Source organism: Callospermophilus lateralis, chromosome 13 (genome assembly GCF_048772815.1).
Source record: "Callospermophilus lateralis isolate mCalLat2 chromosome 13, mCalLat2.hap1, whole genome shotgun sequence".
NCBI lineage: Eukaryota > Metazoa > Chordata > Mammalia > Rodentia > Sciuridae > Callospermophilus > Callospermophilus lateralis.
Window position 1 is genome coordinate 70,429,703 of NC_135317.1, and position 15,577 is coordinate 70,445,279.

The following is a 15,577-nucleotide window of genomic DNA, read 5'->3' on the forward strand; positions in this document are numbered from 1 at the left end:
CACTTATGAACATTATGAAATCTGCAACAGAGGTTTTCTTGTTTTTTTAGAGTCCTTTGAATTTTTCAAGAAAGGTGACTCTCAGTTGACTACTGCAAGCGCTTGTGTGCAGAGCGCTGTGCTAGACACATTGTGTGTTCTGAGATGCAAAAGTAATATCCCAAGGCAACTGTGAGTTAAGTTCAGTGATGAAATAAAACGGAGATGAGAAAAGAAACCTAGGCAGAAAACCCGGGGTACAATGGCTCAGCCCTGCAACCTTGCTAGTGTTGTCTGCAACACGATGTCTATAGTGCTGCGACCATTCTCTGTCCTCCCTCTGCCTCGCACCTCCTCCTCTGTCCTCGGTTGGCTGAAGCCCTTGTCAGAATCTCCACTAGCTTTCTTGCCAGCAGCCAAGCAGCCAAGTTTATGCAAGCTCCTCTGAAAGTTTTAGCAAAGGGAGGGTCTTAAATCCTGGCGGAGAGCCATGTACACTAGAAATCAGACAGACCAGTCTACTATCCACACACTGCTGCGCCCAGGGCCAAAGTGACTACCACAGAAGGCACTTCTGAACTAGGTCCCACCGGTCCACCCAGATTCGAGGCTATCTTTGTTTCCCGATGCTCACAGCAAGTAGAAGACAAACTTGCAACCACTAGTTTTCCTTTGCTGAATACAATCATCTTGGCTTCTGATTTTTAACAGGCAGGCAAGCGGAGGCAAACACTCCATTCCTCCGTCCAGTATGGCTTGAGAGTGACATCCACACACCTAATCTTGCCACACCTGCCACCTTAATCTGAAAAAAGATGTAGTCCTTTCAAACTTAGCGTGGCGGGCCCACATCCCCGAATCTGTCAAGTGACGTCCAACGCGGCAGATTTGCTTTCAGAAAAGCCTGTCACCATTTCTGCCCCTGCTCACCCTCCACTCAGGGAATCCACCCAAGGTGCCGCCCCGCCTAGTTCTCTGGCCCAGTCGGGAGGGACGAGGTGAAAAAGGATAGGTGCTCTCCGCAGAAAAGCCCTGGGACGCCCGTGGCTTTGGGGTGTGCAGGGGGACTCTGTGAAGCCGGCTGACCCCGCCTCCCGCCTGCGCCTCCCGGGCTGCGGAAGGAGTGAGAGTGGCTCTCCCAGGTGACAGATCGCCCTGGAGAAAGTCCCCCCCCAGGCTGTGACCCGCGCTAGGGGGTGGCGGGGAGGCGTGGCCCATGCGCAGGAAGATGTCGTGATGGGACTGGGGGAAAAAACCACCAACCCCAAATCCACCCACTTGTGTTTCCCAACTCGAGTTCCTCTAGAGCGTTCGAAGGACCCCAAAGGCTGCGCCGTGCCTCTCTGATCCCCACCCGTCCGGCGTCACCTCTTGTGGGTGGGCTTCGCGTCCCCCCCGCCCCCCGGGTTTCAGAGCCACCACGTGACTTCCATGAAGCGAGGGGCCGCTGCGGAAAGCCGCGACAGGGGTGGGATTTGGGACCCCGAGGTGCAACAACTGGGCGGGGAGAGGAGGAAATCAGGCGGGGGTGGGAGACAGAGGGGGCGGGGCGGACTTGGGGACGGGAAGGACAGCGTGCTGGGCCTGGGGGAGGGGTGGGGTGGCCTCGCGATCGCGCGGTGCGCGGAGGAGCCGGGAGAGCGGGAAGCCGAGGGGGCGGGGCGGAGGGCCGACGGCCGGCAGGTGCCGGGGCGCGAGGATGCCGGGGGCGCGAGAGCACCGGTAGGCAGTGCCCCGCGTGCAGGGCGCCGCGGGCGGGGCGGGCGGCCGCGGCTCCGCCAGGCTGCTCGGCGGGGCGGGGCGGAGCAGAGGAGCGCCCGGCATGTCGCAAGGGCTCCTGACCGACAGTAGCGTCCTGCAGAGGAGCGTCGCGGCGCCTGGGAATCAGCCGCAGCCGCAGGTAGTGGACGAGGCGCGCAGGGAGGACCTCAGGGGCGCGAGGGCACTGACGCCTAGCTGGGCTAGGGGCGAGGGACGCCGCGGGGAAGCAGGAGGTGGGTGCTGGAGTTTCCGGGTGGTGACCGCTAAGGTGCGGGGGTGTAGGGCGCATCCCCTAGCACCGGACAACCGAGAGTGGGGCGGGAGGTGGGGGAGGACTCAGGGGCCCCGATGTGTCGGGTCGCCCAGCTCAAGCTCGGTGTCCGCGGCGCCTAGGATAGCTTCGGTGCCTCCGACCTTGAAGACCTGAGGGCGCCTATACGTAAGTGGGCCCGGCAACCTGCGCTCACCCGCACGTGGGGCGTCCGGCGCAGGCCGGGTCCTGCGGGGCGATCAGCTCCCACTCCACTCTTCACGTGCTTGGCTCTTACCGGCGGCTCCAGGAGTGAGCTAGAGCGCCAGGTGGGGGAATTCGGTCCAAAGACTGAATTTGCGGTTCGTCCCCACGTCCCCACATCCAACCTCCTTGTTGCCGCCCATATGGGGAACAGGATGGTTCAGCTAGCAGTATGCGATAGGGACCCCTCCGCGAGCAGATTTCACCCCAAAGCTGGTGAAAACCCCTTACGCCCATCCAGTCAGTCCTCTACGTTGTCCCCAGCAACTTTTACAACTGCGCCAGACAGGAAACTGAAATCATGTTTCCCGCCGAGATGGCCATTAGGAGGCATTGCACCCAGCTGCTTTAGGATCAGGATTGAGTCTTTCATTCTTATGGCTACCCCCTCCCAAGCACATAGTGTCATCGAGTGACACTAGAGTGTCACAGAGATCTGAGTTTGGGTCTCACCTTGGCCACGCAGGCTCAATAATCTTGATACAAATTTGATGATTTTAAGCGACAGTTAACCCACCTATAAAAATATAACAACATCTCAGAGTTTTTATGAGGTCTAAATGAGATATCATTAATATATAAATACTTCTTGACTTTGCAAACCTTTCTGCCTTAATTAAATGTTCCTGTCGGGTTGGCAGGTGTGACCACATATGATAGGTGAGGATTACCAGTTTAGAGGGTTAGCTCCCAGAGGGCAGGATGCATGTCAATCCTGTGTGTCCTATGCCTTTTTTATTATGGAGAATAGAAAGACATGATTTAGTGACAAGCACTGTCGGAGATTCAATTAAAAATAGCAACCTCAACAAAGACTAGTAACTGCTGGAGAGCATACTGTGTATAGGGAGTTTTAGGACAAAGTCTAATTGCATGGTACACTAGCCCCAAACCTCAGGCCTTTTGGCAGAAAGCAGCAGAGGTCAATGACCTGTTGTTCTGGGCTTGTATTTCTAGTGCCTAGGAGAATGCCTGGCACATGGTAGATGCTCAGTTATATTTATTGAAAGAATGAATGTATCACACTTAATGAGAAAATTGGAAATTCAGAAAATTTAAACCATTTACCTAAGGTCTTATTGATAATACAAAATTAGGATCAGTGAGATTGTAAAGGTTATGCTAAAGTTCCATATTCTACACCAATGTCCCTGCCCTGTGATGTTCAGGATATGTACTACATTTTTACACCATCTCTGTACCCTGCAGCATTGACTCCAGGCCACTTCTATTTGTTATGCATGTTGTTTATTCTTCTCCTTTTATTTTTGCATATGTTGGAAATTCTTACCTTCAGTAATTGGTTCTGGAAAGCAAATATTGCTGTTCTTTTTCGTGTTTCCTATAATGAATGAAGTGTCTTTACCATGGTAAGTGTGTTATTCTGCCTGCCTGTTTCACAGTATCTCTTGAAGGATTTGACTCCATTTGGCTGAATCTCATTGATAGCAAGGCTTTCAGGACATATCATGGATTTGATTTTTTATTTACTCTGACCTCCAAAGCAAAATATCAGTCAGGCATTGTTCAAATGAGCACATTGTTAGGGGTGTGCATTGGTAGAGTTATATAGTTGCAATCAGTTACAAGTGTGTAACCATGATTTGCCCATAGTGTCAAAAGTGTGTGATGGTGTAAGAGCTGACACACAGCAAGTTCCAGAGAGCAGATGGCCTCCAGTTTTCCCAGGCTCAGATGAGCAACACTTAACACCACAACTCTTCCAGGCCTACGCCTTTGTGGGATAGAGGTTTGTGAACGTTGGTTTGGAGACCAACAGACCTGAGTTCCACTTCCCACTTACCCCCATACTAGCTGTGATACCTGGAGCAAGTTCCTTAACCTATCTGAGTTTCTTATTCCTCATCTTTCTTTTATAGAATCTAGGGCCTCACACATGCTAGGCAAGCCCTTTATTACTGAGCTACAGCTTCAGCCTGCAGCCCTTACCTTCCCCTATCCTAGTACTGAGGATTGAACCCGGGGCCTCACTCATGATAGCAAGCACTCTACCGCTGACCTGTATTCCTAACCTTTTGCAAATGTTATTTTGAGACAGGATCTTGCTAAATTGCCCAGACTGGCCTTGAACTTGTAATCATCCTACTTCAGCCTCCCAGGTGGGAATTTCAGGTGTGCACCCCCACACTTAGCACCTCCAGCCCTCTTATTGCTCATCTTTTAAATGACAGCCACACTACACATTTCTCAGGGCGGTCTTGGGGACTAACTGCTAAGCAGAGGCCCAGCATGCAGTGAGTGCCCCTTAAGAAGCTATCATTAGCCCGCTGATGGAGCAACATCAGTAATAAGGAAATGCTGGCACTCCATCATGAGTGATGTTCAGAGTGAAGAAAGAGGGCAGAGAAAGGCAAGGCAAGGGGCATCAACATCACACCTCCCCAAATGTCATCCCCCAGAGTCCTGAGGATGATGACAGGAAGGTCCGAAGGAGAGAAAAAAACCGAGTTGCTGCTCAGAGAAGTCGGAAGAAGCAGACCCAGAAGGCTGACAAACTCCACGAGGTGAGACTGTGTGGTAGGGCAGAACCACATGAGAGCCATGAGGAGGAGCCACGCTCTGCCCATAACACTGTCCTTGTCATTACTAAATTCTGCACACATCTGATTCTGCTGGGTCTTTCTAGCCCAGTGTTCTGATTCTTTGTTTGTGGACCTCTTCATCTCTCTCCAGTCCACTGGGTGCCTCTCACATTTAAGTTTCTTGCATTATAAAACAAGACAAAGTGCCCCCCCTTTTTAATATGATGTTGAGGATTGAACCCAGGGCCTCTAACATGCTAGGCTTGCGCTCTACCACTGAGCCACAATCCTAGCCCCCCAAAATTCCCCTTCTTTTTTTTTTTAAATATTTATCTTTTAGTTTTAGGTGGACACAATATCTTTATTTTATTTTAATGTGGTGCTGAGAATCGAACCCAGTGCCTCACGCATGCCAGGCGAGCATGCTACCACTTGAGCCACATCCCCAGCCCAAAATTCCCCTTCTTGATTCTGATTGCCTTTCAAGTTCTTGCTCCATTTCTTTTCTTCTTTCACGTCTGTTGTTGGTTTTTTTTGTTGTTGTTTGTTTGTTTTGTTTGTTTTTTTGGTACTGGGGATTAAACCAGGGGCACTCAACCACTGAGCCACATCCCAGCCCTATTTTGTATTTCATTTAGAGACAGGGTCTCACTGAGTTGCTCAGTGCCTCACTTTTGCTGAGGCTGGCTTTGAACTTGCAATCTTGCTGTCTCAGTCTCCTGAACCGCTGGGATTACAGGTGTATGCCACCGCACCAAGCACACCTCTTCTTCTTAAAAACAGTATCCACTTTTAGCTGTGGGTGTAGATCAGTGGTAGAGTGGGTAGAGTGCCTACCTCACACACATGCAAGCCATCTACAGTACTGAAGAAAAAAAAAAAAAGAATAGCTTATGCTTGCTGTCTCTGTGCCTTTGGTTTCTATTGATTCCTCTTCTATGATTTCATTCCTGCTTCTCCTTTCTCTACCTAACGCATGTAGACACATATACCCCTGCAGAAGTTGCTGTCCTGGAGGCCAACAGGAGCTTCATCCTGTTTTTATCCTCCTTGATCTTGCTGAAACTTTTGACACCTTTCACTCATTCCTTCTTGAAGCTTTCTTCTCTTGCCTCTAAAAGACTGCATTTCCTAGTCATCCTGATCCTCTTCATCTTTTTTTAAAAATTTATTTGTTGACTTTTCTATCTTTGTTTTCTTAAATGATGGTGTTGATCAGGGCTTCAGACTCTGCTGTTTCTTAATCTCACACTGGAAGATTTATTTATTTATCTACTAATCTGTTCTTCAGAACATCAGCTTCAAACATTAATAAATGCCCTAAACCCAAATCACACCATTTGCTTAGATGTCTCCAGATGGGTCTGCTGCAGGCTCCTGGGATGAACCACATTCATAATGGAGTGTCAAGTCTGTTCACTCTGAGACTGTCTTCACAGGATCTTCACATTATAGTTAACCAGCCACTTTTCTTATCATTCATATCAGAAGCCTGGTGTCTGAGTCTGTTTTCTGTTGCTATAACTGACTGCCACAGGTTGGGTAATTTATAAAGAATAGTTTATTTGGCTCAAGTTCTAGAGTCTGGGATGTTCAAAAAGCAAGATGCCATCATTGGCTTTGCATCTAGTGAGGGCCTTCTTGCTGCATTAAAGCATGATGACAGGGCAAACAAACCAAAAGAATTTGTTTTATAAAAAGCCATTCTCATGATAACCCATTAATAGATTAATCTTTTCACAGAAGCAAAATCGTCGTGATCCTATCACTTCCCAAATGTCTTACCTCCTAACACTACTGCATATAGGACCAAGTTTCCAATACATGACTTTTCAGTGGGCACATGCAGACCCCAGACTGGGATTTATCTTCAACTATTTCATTTTCCTCAATCCTTAAGCATAAACCCATGGAATCCCATGGCTGGGAATGGCAACTGTGCATACCAGGAACTGACCTCAAAAGCACTTGAGATCTATCCAAGGAATTTCCTGGCAGTCTCTGCATGGAGTAGATGTACTTAATTAAAGATTTTAGTTTCACTATTTCCTGCCATGCTTTCTCATCATAGATGGATTCAGCAAGAACATTCTGGAACATTGACAGCACAGACACTCATGTATAATTGAGAAGGAGAAGAAAATTTCTGAAAAAGTCTTCCAGCAGTGCACTGAGAACAAATTCTGAATGCGCATACTCCAGAGAGACATGACACACCAATGTAAATTTACAGTGTGGCAAAGTTATAGATGTCAGATTCTTTCCTGAGTAGGGTAGCTGGCCCTATAAAGAGACTAGAGTGTCCAGACTAGAGTCAGGGAAGGCCTTTCCATCCTTTATTCTGTAAAATTTTTACAGAAGAATTGCAATACCCTTTGCCTCCTTTCTTCCTTCCCCCTTGCTCCTGAGGCAATTGTGGTTCTAGCCTCGTGTTACCAAATATCCCCCAGAGGGGGCTTTTGGCTCACAGTTAGTGCATGGTCCTTCATTCAGGCCATGTATACTGGTCTGAACAGCTGGACAACAAGAGCCCTTGAGAAGTTTCTAGTCCAAGTCAGGTGTATTATCAATTGTAAGTCCTGAGTGATTATGTATACAGTGGTGGCTAAGTGTCTTGAACAAGATCTTTCATGGAGTAGGTCAAGTAGATCCATTCTACAAACATTTATTAAGCACTCCTGTGGGCAAGACTTTTGGGTCACAAAAAGAAGAAGATCTCATTCCTCTCCTTGGGAAGCGCAAGATTTCCCACTGAAAGCATGTTAATTTTTTTTACTGTTGCTGTAACAAATCCTTACAAATGTGGTGACTTAAAACAACAAATTTACAATCTTAGAGTTTTGGTAGTTGGACCTTTTGAGATGCGTGTCCCTGGGCTAAAAGCCAGATGTCTTCAGGGCTGCATTCTTTCTGGAAGCTCTGGTGAAGATCTGTTTCTTTGCTTTTTCCAGCTTCTAGAGGCTTCCATGATCCTCAGGTCGTGATCCCCTTCCATCTTCAACTTTGACCCTCTTGATCACATGATACCTGCCTAGGTAATCCAGGACAATCTCTCACTTTACTCTGCTTAATTGCATCTGCAAAGTCCCCTCTGCTAATTGAGGTGACACAGACACAGGTTCTAGAGATCCAGATATGGACATCTTTGGGGGGCCATTATTCCATCTACCACAGAAGGTAGAATGAATATTCATAAAGCTTATTGGCTGGAGTTGTAACTCAGTGGTAGGACACTTGCCTAGCATTTGAGAGGCCCGGGTTCCATCTCCAGCACTGAAAAAAAGAAAGAAGAATATTCATTTGGCCCTATTGCATCGTCAAAAAAAGACCCCCAGATGAAGCATGGGTTCTCTCTCAATCTCTAATATTGTTGGATTTGATAATCAAGTGAACCAGGTGCCTGGGAACCACATTTACCCCTTTATAGTCCCTCTTTTTTCTTTCTTTAATTTAATTTTCTTATTTGTTTTAATTAGTTACACAGGACAGGAGAATGCATTTATGTACTTTGACATATCATACATACATGGGGTATAATTTCTCATCTTTCTGAGTGTACGTGTTGCAGAAGCATATTGGTCATGCATTCACATTTACACATAAAGTAATAATGTCTGTTTTATTCTACAATCCTTTCTGTTCCCTCATCCCCTCCCATCACTTCCCTCTACCTAATCTAAGGTAACTCTATTCTTTTCTAGTGCCACCCCATTGTGAATTAGCATCTTCATATTAGAGAAGACATTTGGCCTTTGATTTTTTGGTATTGGCTTATTTCGCTTAGCATGATATTTTCCAACTCCATCCATTTACTGGCAAATACCATAATTTCATTCTTCATTCTTCTTTAAAGGTGAATAATATTCCATTGAGTATATATTCCACATTTTCTTTTTCCATTCATCTACTGAAGGACACCTAGGTTGATACCATAGTTTAGCTATTGTGAATTGAGCTGCTATATTCTGGTCCCTCTTGAACCATGAGGCCTTCCATGGGGCCCCTTGCCTGTCCTCTTACCCGTAGGCTCTGTTGCCTGACAGTTTTGCTGCTGTCCTTTCCAGAACTGGTGTGGCTTGATCTGGAGCCCAGTCCCTACAGGAAAGAACTCTCCCTCCTCCTCTTCCTCAGTGGGGCCACTGGCAGATCACTTCAGCAATGCAGCCCTGTTGAGAAACACAGTGTCAGCGTCAGGACAGTGGCTCCCTCTATATACAGACCCCAGAACTACCCCTCACCTTACCTCGGTAGCTACACACAAAGAAGGCATCAGGGGGTAAGCAACTGGCTTAGGAAAGTAAAAATGCATCCCCAACTTTTTGCAGAATGAGAGGAACATCACCTCTGGACCAAAAGGTTCCTCATGAATAATCCCTTCCCTGGATTCCCAGCCTCCTACCAGGAAGGCTTCATGATTACAGGAATCCCTTTTCTGTATGGCCAGCAGTTTAGTGGTAGGACATTAAATGACTATATCTACATACCAGAGGTGAAGATGACTGTAGAAAGAATGTGGTAAAGAATTACCATGCTCCAGTGACCTGAGGGCAGAGCACTTAGCACACTTATGTGGGTCACAGCAGAAAGCCCCTGGAGACACCTGGGGCTCCCAGGTCACATCCAGGAAGGAGTCAATGAGAGCAAAACCCACCAGATCACTGGGAGGTTGTCAGGGGCTCAGGAAACTGTTTGGTCCCTGCTAAAGATAGTAGTCCCACAAAAGGGCTTTCCTCATTGGCTCCCCTATCCCAGCACTGTGTGGAATTTCTAATGTCAAAGTAGCTCAGACTCTTCACTTGCCTTTCTTGAACACCTCCATGGGTAATGATTAGAGCCTGCTTTGTTTAAAATTCCTACTTTTCTCTTCTGTTCACCTTACTCACACACCCAGTTATTTTTGAGCCCCTGTCACCTCTAGCAACCTGAAAACATTCCTTCGGCTTCCACTGTTTTGAGTTTCTTGGCCATTTCCCTCTACTTCCAGTTCTCCATCTTGAAAGCCAGATGATTGCATCAAAGTGAGATAGGCCAGGGAAGCCCGGGGAGAGAAGAGCTGGGCTCACTTCTCAGAGTGTCCCCCAGGCCATGGGTCAGTTGCTGGCAGTTGGACTGTGGCAATGAGAAGCAGTTCCCAGCAGGTGTCTGTGACCCTCCCTGTTCGCCGTTTTCAAATCATCCCTTCACTGCGCTTACGCCTCTCGTGGGCTTTTGACCTCCATCCATCTCTGAACATCTGGTGCACACCGGAATCCACATTCACAAGTGGGACCCAAGTGATGGGCCAGGCTCTCTGAGAGGAGCTGGAAGATGGCTCAGAAATGGGTCAGATTGGTTTGACCAGGCACCCAAACATGTCAGACTGAGAAAGAATTTTGAGTCAGAAAAGGAAGGCAGCAATGCCATCCCCAGGAGCCCTAAATGTCACAAAACTGACAAAGTACTTGGGCAATACCGTTGTGGTATGTGTTGCCATGGTTTTTTCAGACATTGCATGTTTTAAGAGAATGTTTCATGTCAGTACCCAGTTGGTTCAGAAACTGATTATGACACTAATTTGTACAGTCCTTGCTGATGACACAGCATCTGCTGGGAAGTGCATCAGCTTAAGACTTGGGAAGGGGTAAATTGTAAAGTCCTGAAATCTCATGGCCTCTTACTTCTGGTAACCACCACAGGGGAATTCAGGCCCAGGCGCTGCCAACCAAGAGCAAAATTGCTGATGCTGCCTGAGAGTTGCAGTTGACCTGGACATAGGCATCAGATCCCAAGTCTATGTGACCTTGGACATGTCACTGTGCCTCGCAGAGCTTCAGTTGGCTCACTTTTGAAAATTGGGTTTGTGTTTGGCTGTGTCCTCCTGGTGGTCTTTTCCTACCCCTCCTTTCTTTCACACCAGAATTATCATCTTTGGTCCTTGGTACTCACATCAGCTTCTCTACCAATCTCAATTCCGTCTTCTTTCTTAGAAGACTGAACCCTGGCAACCCCCAGACAGTTCCCCACTCGACCTCTTTTAGTTTTTTTCAGCCTCAATACTGTTGACATTTGGAGACAGACAATTTCTTGTTTGGGGAGCTGTGCACCTTAGGACACCAAGCAACATCTGCCTCAACCCACTGGATGCATATCACCTCCCCGCCCTATCTGTGAAAAAACAAAACTGTCTGCAGACATCAGCAAATTTTCTCAGATGTCCTCAACTGGGGACTGCCAAAGTTGCCCCAACTGAGAACCACTGCCTTAGGCAGCTTAATTTCTGAGGCAGAACTGGGATTTGCAGTGATTTCACTGCCTCTAATTTTAGGTCTCTGCTCTGGGGCTATGACCTGGCAAATTCCCAGGGTGGCAGCACAGTGACCTGAAACCTCCCTCCAGCAACAGGTTCACAGCTCACCAGGATTCAAGCTAGACGGATCATCTCTTTGGAAATCACATGAGTTTAATGTTTTCTTCTCATTCCTTATTTATGTTAAATCTAGTCATCTCTTCTTTGCTGAAGCGGGTTTTCATTCTTTCCCTTCTCTTTCCATTCAGTCTTCTCCAGCCCCTTCTTCCTCCCCTTCTCAGCTCCTCTTCATTTTTATAGAACTAGTCTCACCTGAAGATTTTCACTGCTTCTCTCCTTCTTATTCCTTCAGCTCAGTAAAAGTCCCTCAGCAGATTTATGAGTAAAACCTAAATCCCAGAAGAGAAAGTCCCTGTGGAGAAGGCAGACGAGGGGCCTGCTTGGTGGCTTGTGACAGGCAGCTCTGAAGACTTTCCGAGCAGAGGTTTGGGGAACGTAGTAGTGGTACCTCAGGAAGGTGTTAGGCCTCAGGGCTTCTTGTGGCTTCTAGAGACAAAGCTCAGAAACTCAGAGAAAAAAAAAATAATAACCATAAAAGGGCAGTTTTGAGATATTCTGCCTGAGGAAGAAAACTACCTGTTCTTTGGAATCTAGTTAAAATGTTATCTCATTGGAACCATTCAGATCTACCATCAACTTTACTTGAAGGTGAAGGGCAGTTCCAGTCGCAGAGTAGAGAGTGTGTGGCCTGTGTGTGTGTGTGTGTGGCGTGTGTGTGCGTGTGTGTGTGTGTGTGTGTGTGTGTGTGTGTGCATGCACAACCTCTTTCATCTCTGCTGCATGTAAGCTTCCCATGATGCCACAGTCTCTATTCCTGTCCTTACATCCAGACTCTCCCCTTGCCCATGAAGGGCTTGTTGCTGAGTTTATAGACTGAATTCTGACTCCAGGTCTGGAGCTGGTCAGAGGTCAGAAAAGATCACAAAGAACTGGGGATGGTGGGCAAGGGTAGGGACTGAAGGCCCATTCTGCTAGTGAAGCCAAACTAACTCTGAGAAGCCTGGTTCGGGAGCAGGGAGAATGAAGCCTGCTGTCCTGGACAGTATTTTGGAACACCCTACAAACCTTTCCGTAATGGGCAGGAGGTGGAGGAATGGCTGAGATGATCTCTGTGTGCCACTCCTCTGGGGCCCTGGTTCTGAAAGAGAGGCATGTACTCGGTGGGGAGGGAGGGAGGAAAGGGCAAGAGAAGATAGAGGATAAGGTTTAAGGAGTTGCTGAGCTTCTGGATGCTGGCTCTGTGGTGCATGGAGTGGAGGTAGAGAAGAGGGTAGCAGAAGATCCTAGGTGTTAAGCATTTCTGATCTTTGAGGAGAGATTTTATTTACTGTAAGAGAGATTGAAAATGATACAAGACCTGAATAGAACTCATAATAAAAGATGTAGGTTTTATAGAAGCTGCAATTAGAGAAACCTTCCTGGAGGTAGTGGGCCTATATGGGAAGAAGAGGAAGGTGGTCCACTTGAGGAGAACCTCATGAGCAAAGGAGCAGGGATGAGAACTTGCAGGTTTCTTTAGGGGCTATCAGATAAGACTTTCTTAGTGATACTTTTCTTAAAGATCACTATCAAGAAAGAAGTGATGGGTAATAAGAGGGGGTCCCCAGCTCAGGATATGCCTGGGGCAACAAAGCCTAATCATACAAATCAAGCTACATGTGAATGAAAACTACTTTGTAGCAAAATTTAAATACAGTTGTCAGCCTTGAGATAGTTACTGTTAGCATGCTGGAGGGTTCTGTCATGAGTTGGTGTTGGAGAACTTATTGATGACTTGGATGAAGAAAAGAAAGAACTGCTTATCAAGTTATTGGATGGCTTAAAGTAGTCCATGAAATGAAACAATTATGATTTCAATAGATTTTGCTTGGCTCAAAGAAGCTCAAATGCACAGAATGACATTCAGGGGAGAAAGATGTAAAGCTGTACCCTTCAGGTACAGAATATCAATCATCACCCAAGTAGAGACAGAAAAACAGCACATGCTGATGGAGCTCTCTGCAAGCTCGTGGAGAATCCCTAGCACCTTAGGTCTGGTGCAGAGGAGGCCTCTGCCAGCAATTTTCCCTTTGCATTTTCCTCAGAATCATGCACTGCATTCAAGGAGTGATGTTTTCTCAGAGATTCTGGCAACTTGGAATGTGTGTCAGGGATGATGTCTAGGAGAGCAGAGACATTGGTAGTTCTGCCACAAGGAACTCAGAGAACCTGAGACAGTTGGGCTCAGAGAATACCTAAGGGGAAGTGGTGTGGGGCTGTCCCTACCATTTCAAGAACTGCGATGTTGAAAAAAAGTATTAGATTTACTCTATGTGGTTCCATTAGGTGGAACCCAGCCCAATAGGTGGGTTTGAAGAAGAGGGAGATTTGGGTTTGCTACAACAAAGAGCTTTTTCTAATAGAGCTGTTCAGAAATGACAAGGGCTATCCTTTGAAGGTGGGACTGCCCAGCCCAAGATGGATGCGGGGGCTAGAGTTACCTATGGAAGGTTTCTACATTGTGTGGGTTGTGCAAAGGGTACTCTTTGATTCCCTGCAGTTCTAAGCCTCTGTGAACTCTGATACGGTGGAAACAACAGAATAGTGCTGGAGCAAAGCCACATGCATTCATGCTTTGATTTGTGCAATCAGCAAACATTTGCTACCTTCTGAGTCTGTTCTGGGTGCTGGGGGTGTAGCGCAAATCCAGCAAAGACCTTCAGAAAGCAGATCATCCTTGGAGAGGACTGACACAAAAGGATCTAAGGGAACTTTCTGGAGTGATAGAAATGTGTTATTGATCAACATAGGCCTATACATTTGTCAACACTCTTTGAAATACACATTTAAAATAGATGCATTTTATTTTTTGTAAATTATTCTTCAGCGGGACTCAGTAGCTCCCCCTACAGTTCCAGTTATTCAGGAGGCGGAGGCAGGAGGATCCCTTGAGCCCAGGAATTCACTACCGGGATCAGCACCAAGTTCCGCAGTGGAATCACCAGGTTGCCTAAAAAGGGTAGAACTCCTGCGGGTCAGGAGCAGAGCAAGCCAAATCTCCTTAATGGAGGAGTAGTGGGATGCTGGAACAGCCCCCGCACTCCAGCCCCGGCAGCATAGTGAAACCCCTCTCTCAAAAACGTGAAATCATAGTAACATAGTTAAGTGATTGGCTAAATGGATTATTCCTCACTAAAGTTGCTTCATAAAGCAAAGCTTTGTCCTCGAAGAGAACATTAGGCAACATACCGTAAGCCAATAAATGCGAGCGGTGGAGGGGACAGGGGTCCAGGATAAGGCTTTCTCCCACAGGAGGTGAGCTTCGCGGTGCTCTTTAGAGCTGCTGGGAGGCCGGAGGAAGGGCATGCAGTCTCAGAACCCAGTTGCCTATTGCCTTTCCTCGACAGGAGTACGAGTGCCTGGAGCAGGAAAACACCATGCTGCGGAAGGAGATCGGGAAGCTGACGGAGGAGCTGCGACACCTGAGCGAGGCGCTGAAGGAGCACGAGAAGATGTGCCCGCTGCTGCTCTGCCCCATGAACTTTGTGCAGGTGCCTCGGCCGGACCCTGTGGCCAGCTGTCTACCGCGGTGAAGCCCGAGGACGCTCCTCCTCTGCTGAGCGAGGAGCCTGGATCCTTTCCACACCTGGGGGAAGAGGTTCCCTCTGCGTCTGTGTGCAGGGTCACCTGTGGCCAGGAGCTCCAGGGCCAGTCGTGGCCTCCGCAGCCTGGCTCAGGGTGGCAACCTGTAGGCACCTGACTCTTCAAGCAGAAAGGCCACCAGCTGAAAGGCCACCCTCAGGAGTCACTTCTCATCTGCTTTGGCAGCTAGTAGGTTTCTGCAGGATCATTTCCTCTAGAATTGGGATAATAATAAAGCTGGATATTATCTCTCCTTTCTCCAAGTTGTTGGAATTTAGGAGCCCAGTACAGTTCCTCTTTCTGGGGTGGTCATCTTCCCCGTGTCGTTTCATAGCTCACGGGTCTTGTTTCCCTCTCCGGTTCATCTCCTCCAAAGCCACATCCATGATAGTTGGCCGAGGCACCCTTGTGGGGGCTGTGGCAAAGCATAAATGGGCAGGATTTCGCTGCATCCCTGCATCTTCAGAAGTCATTGACCCAGCTGGCCCTGCATCTTGGCCAGCTCATACCCATGCTAGACTGTCATGTAAGGTTTTCTATTCCAGGACTTTTTTTTTCCCAACTGCTGTGTCTATTCCCAGGTCACCTTTCCCTTCTGTAAGTAGGTATAGGATCAGAGGACAAACTTACTTTATATTAGCCTGAATCCCTGGAAAAGGAAATCTGTCCCCTTATTTATGATGGGGAGGAATTTATGATGGGAGATGAGAAGAGGAATATTTTTTTTCTTTTTGATACTGGGGATTGAATCCAGGAGCACTTTACTACTAAGCGAACTCCTTAATCCTTTTTGTTTTTTATATTTTGAGACAG

The 15,577-nt window shown here is 47.4% G+C and overlaps 1 protein-coding gene across 1 annotated transcript; it reads left to right on the forward strand.

Moving 5' to 3' along the window:
- Positions 1-1,801: 1,801 nt before the first annotated feature.
- Batf3 (basic leucine zipper ATF-like transcription factor 3) lies at positions 1,802-14,997 on the forward strand. Its single transcript, XM_076832195.1, has 3 exons — positions 1,802-1,879; positions 4,675-4,779; positions 14,530-14,997. The coding sequence occupies exons 1-3, from the start codon at positions 1,802-1,804 to the stop codon at positions 14,713-14,715; spliced, it is 369 nt and encodes a 122-aa protein (XP_076688310.1). The 3' UTR covers positions 14,716-14,997.
- The last annotated feature ends 580 nt before the right edge of the window (positions 14,998-15,577 follow it).

Bases quoted from the DNA above. Each gene is read 5' to 3' on its own strand.
- Batf3 (XM_076832195.1), top strand. From the start codon at position 1,802: ATGTCGCAAGGGCTCCTGACCGACAGTAGCGTCCTGCAGAGGAGCGTC. The intron at 1,880-4,674 runs GTAGTGGACGAG...GTCATCCCCCAG, and splicing joins GGAATCAGCCGCAGCCGCAG to AGTCCTGAGGATGATGACAG. The intron at 4,780-14,529 runs GTGAGACTGTGT...TTTCCTCGACAG, and splicing joins AGGCTGACAAACTCCACGAG to GAGTACGAGTGCCTGGAGCA.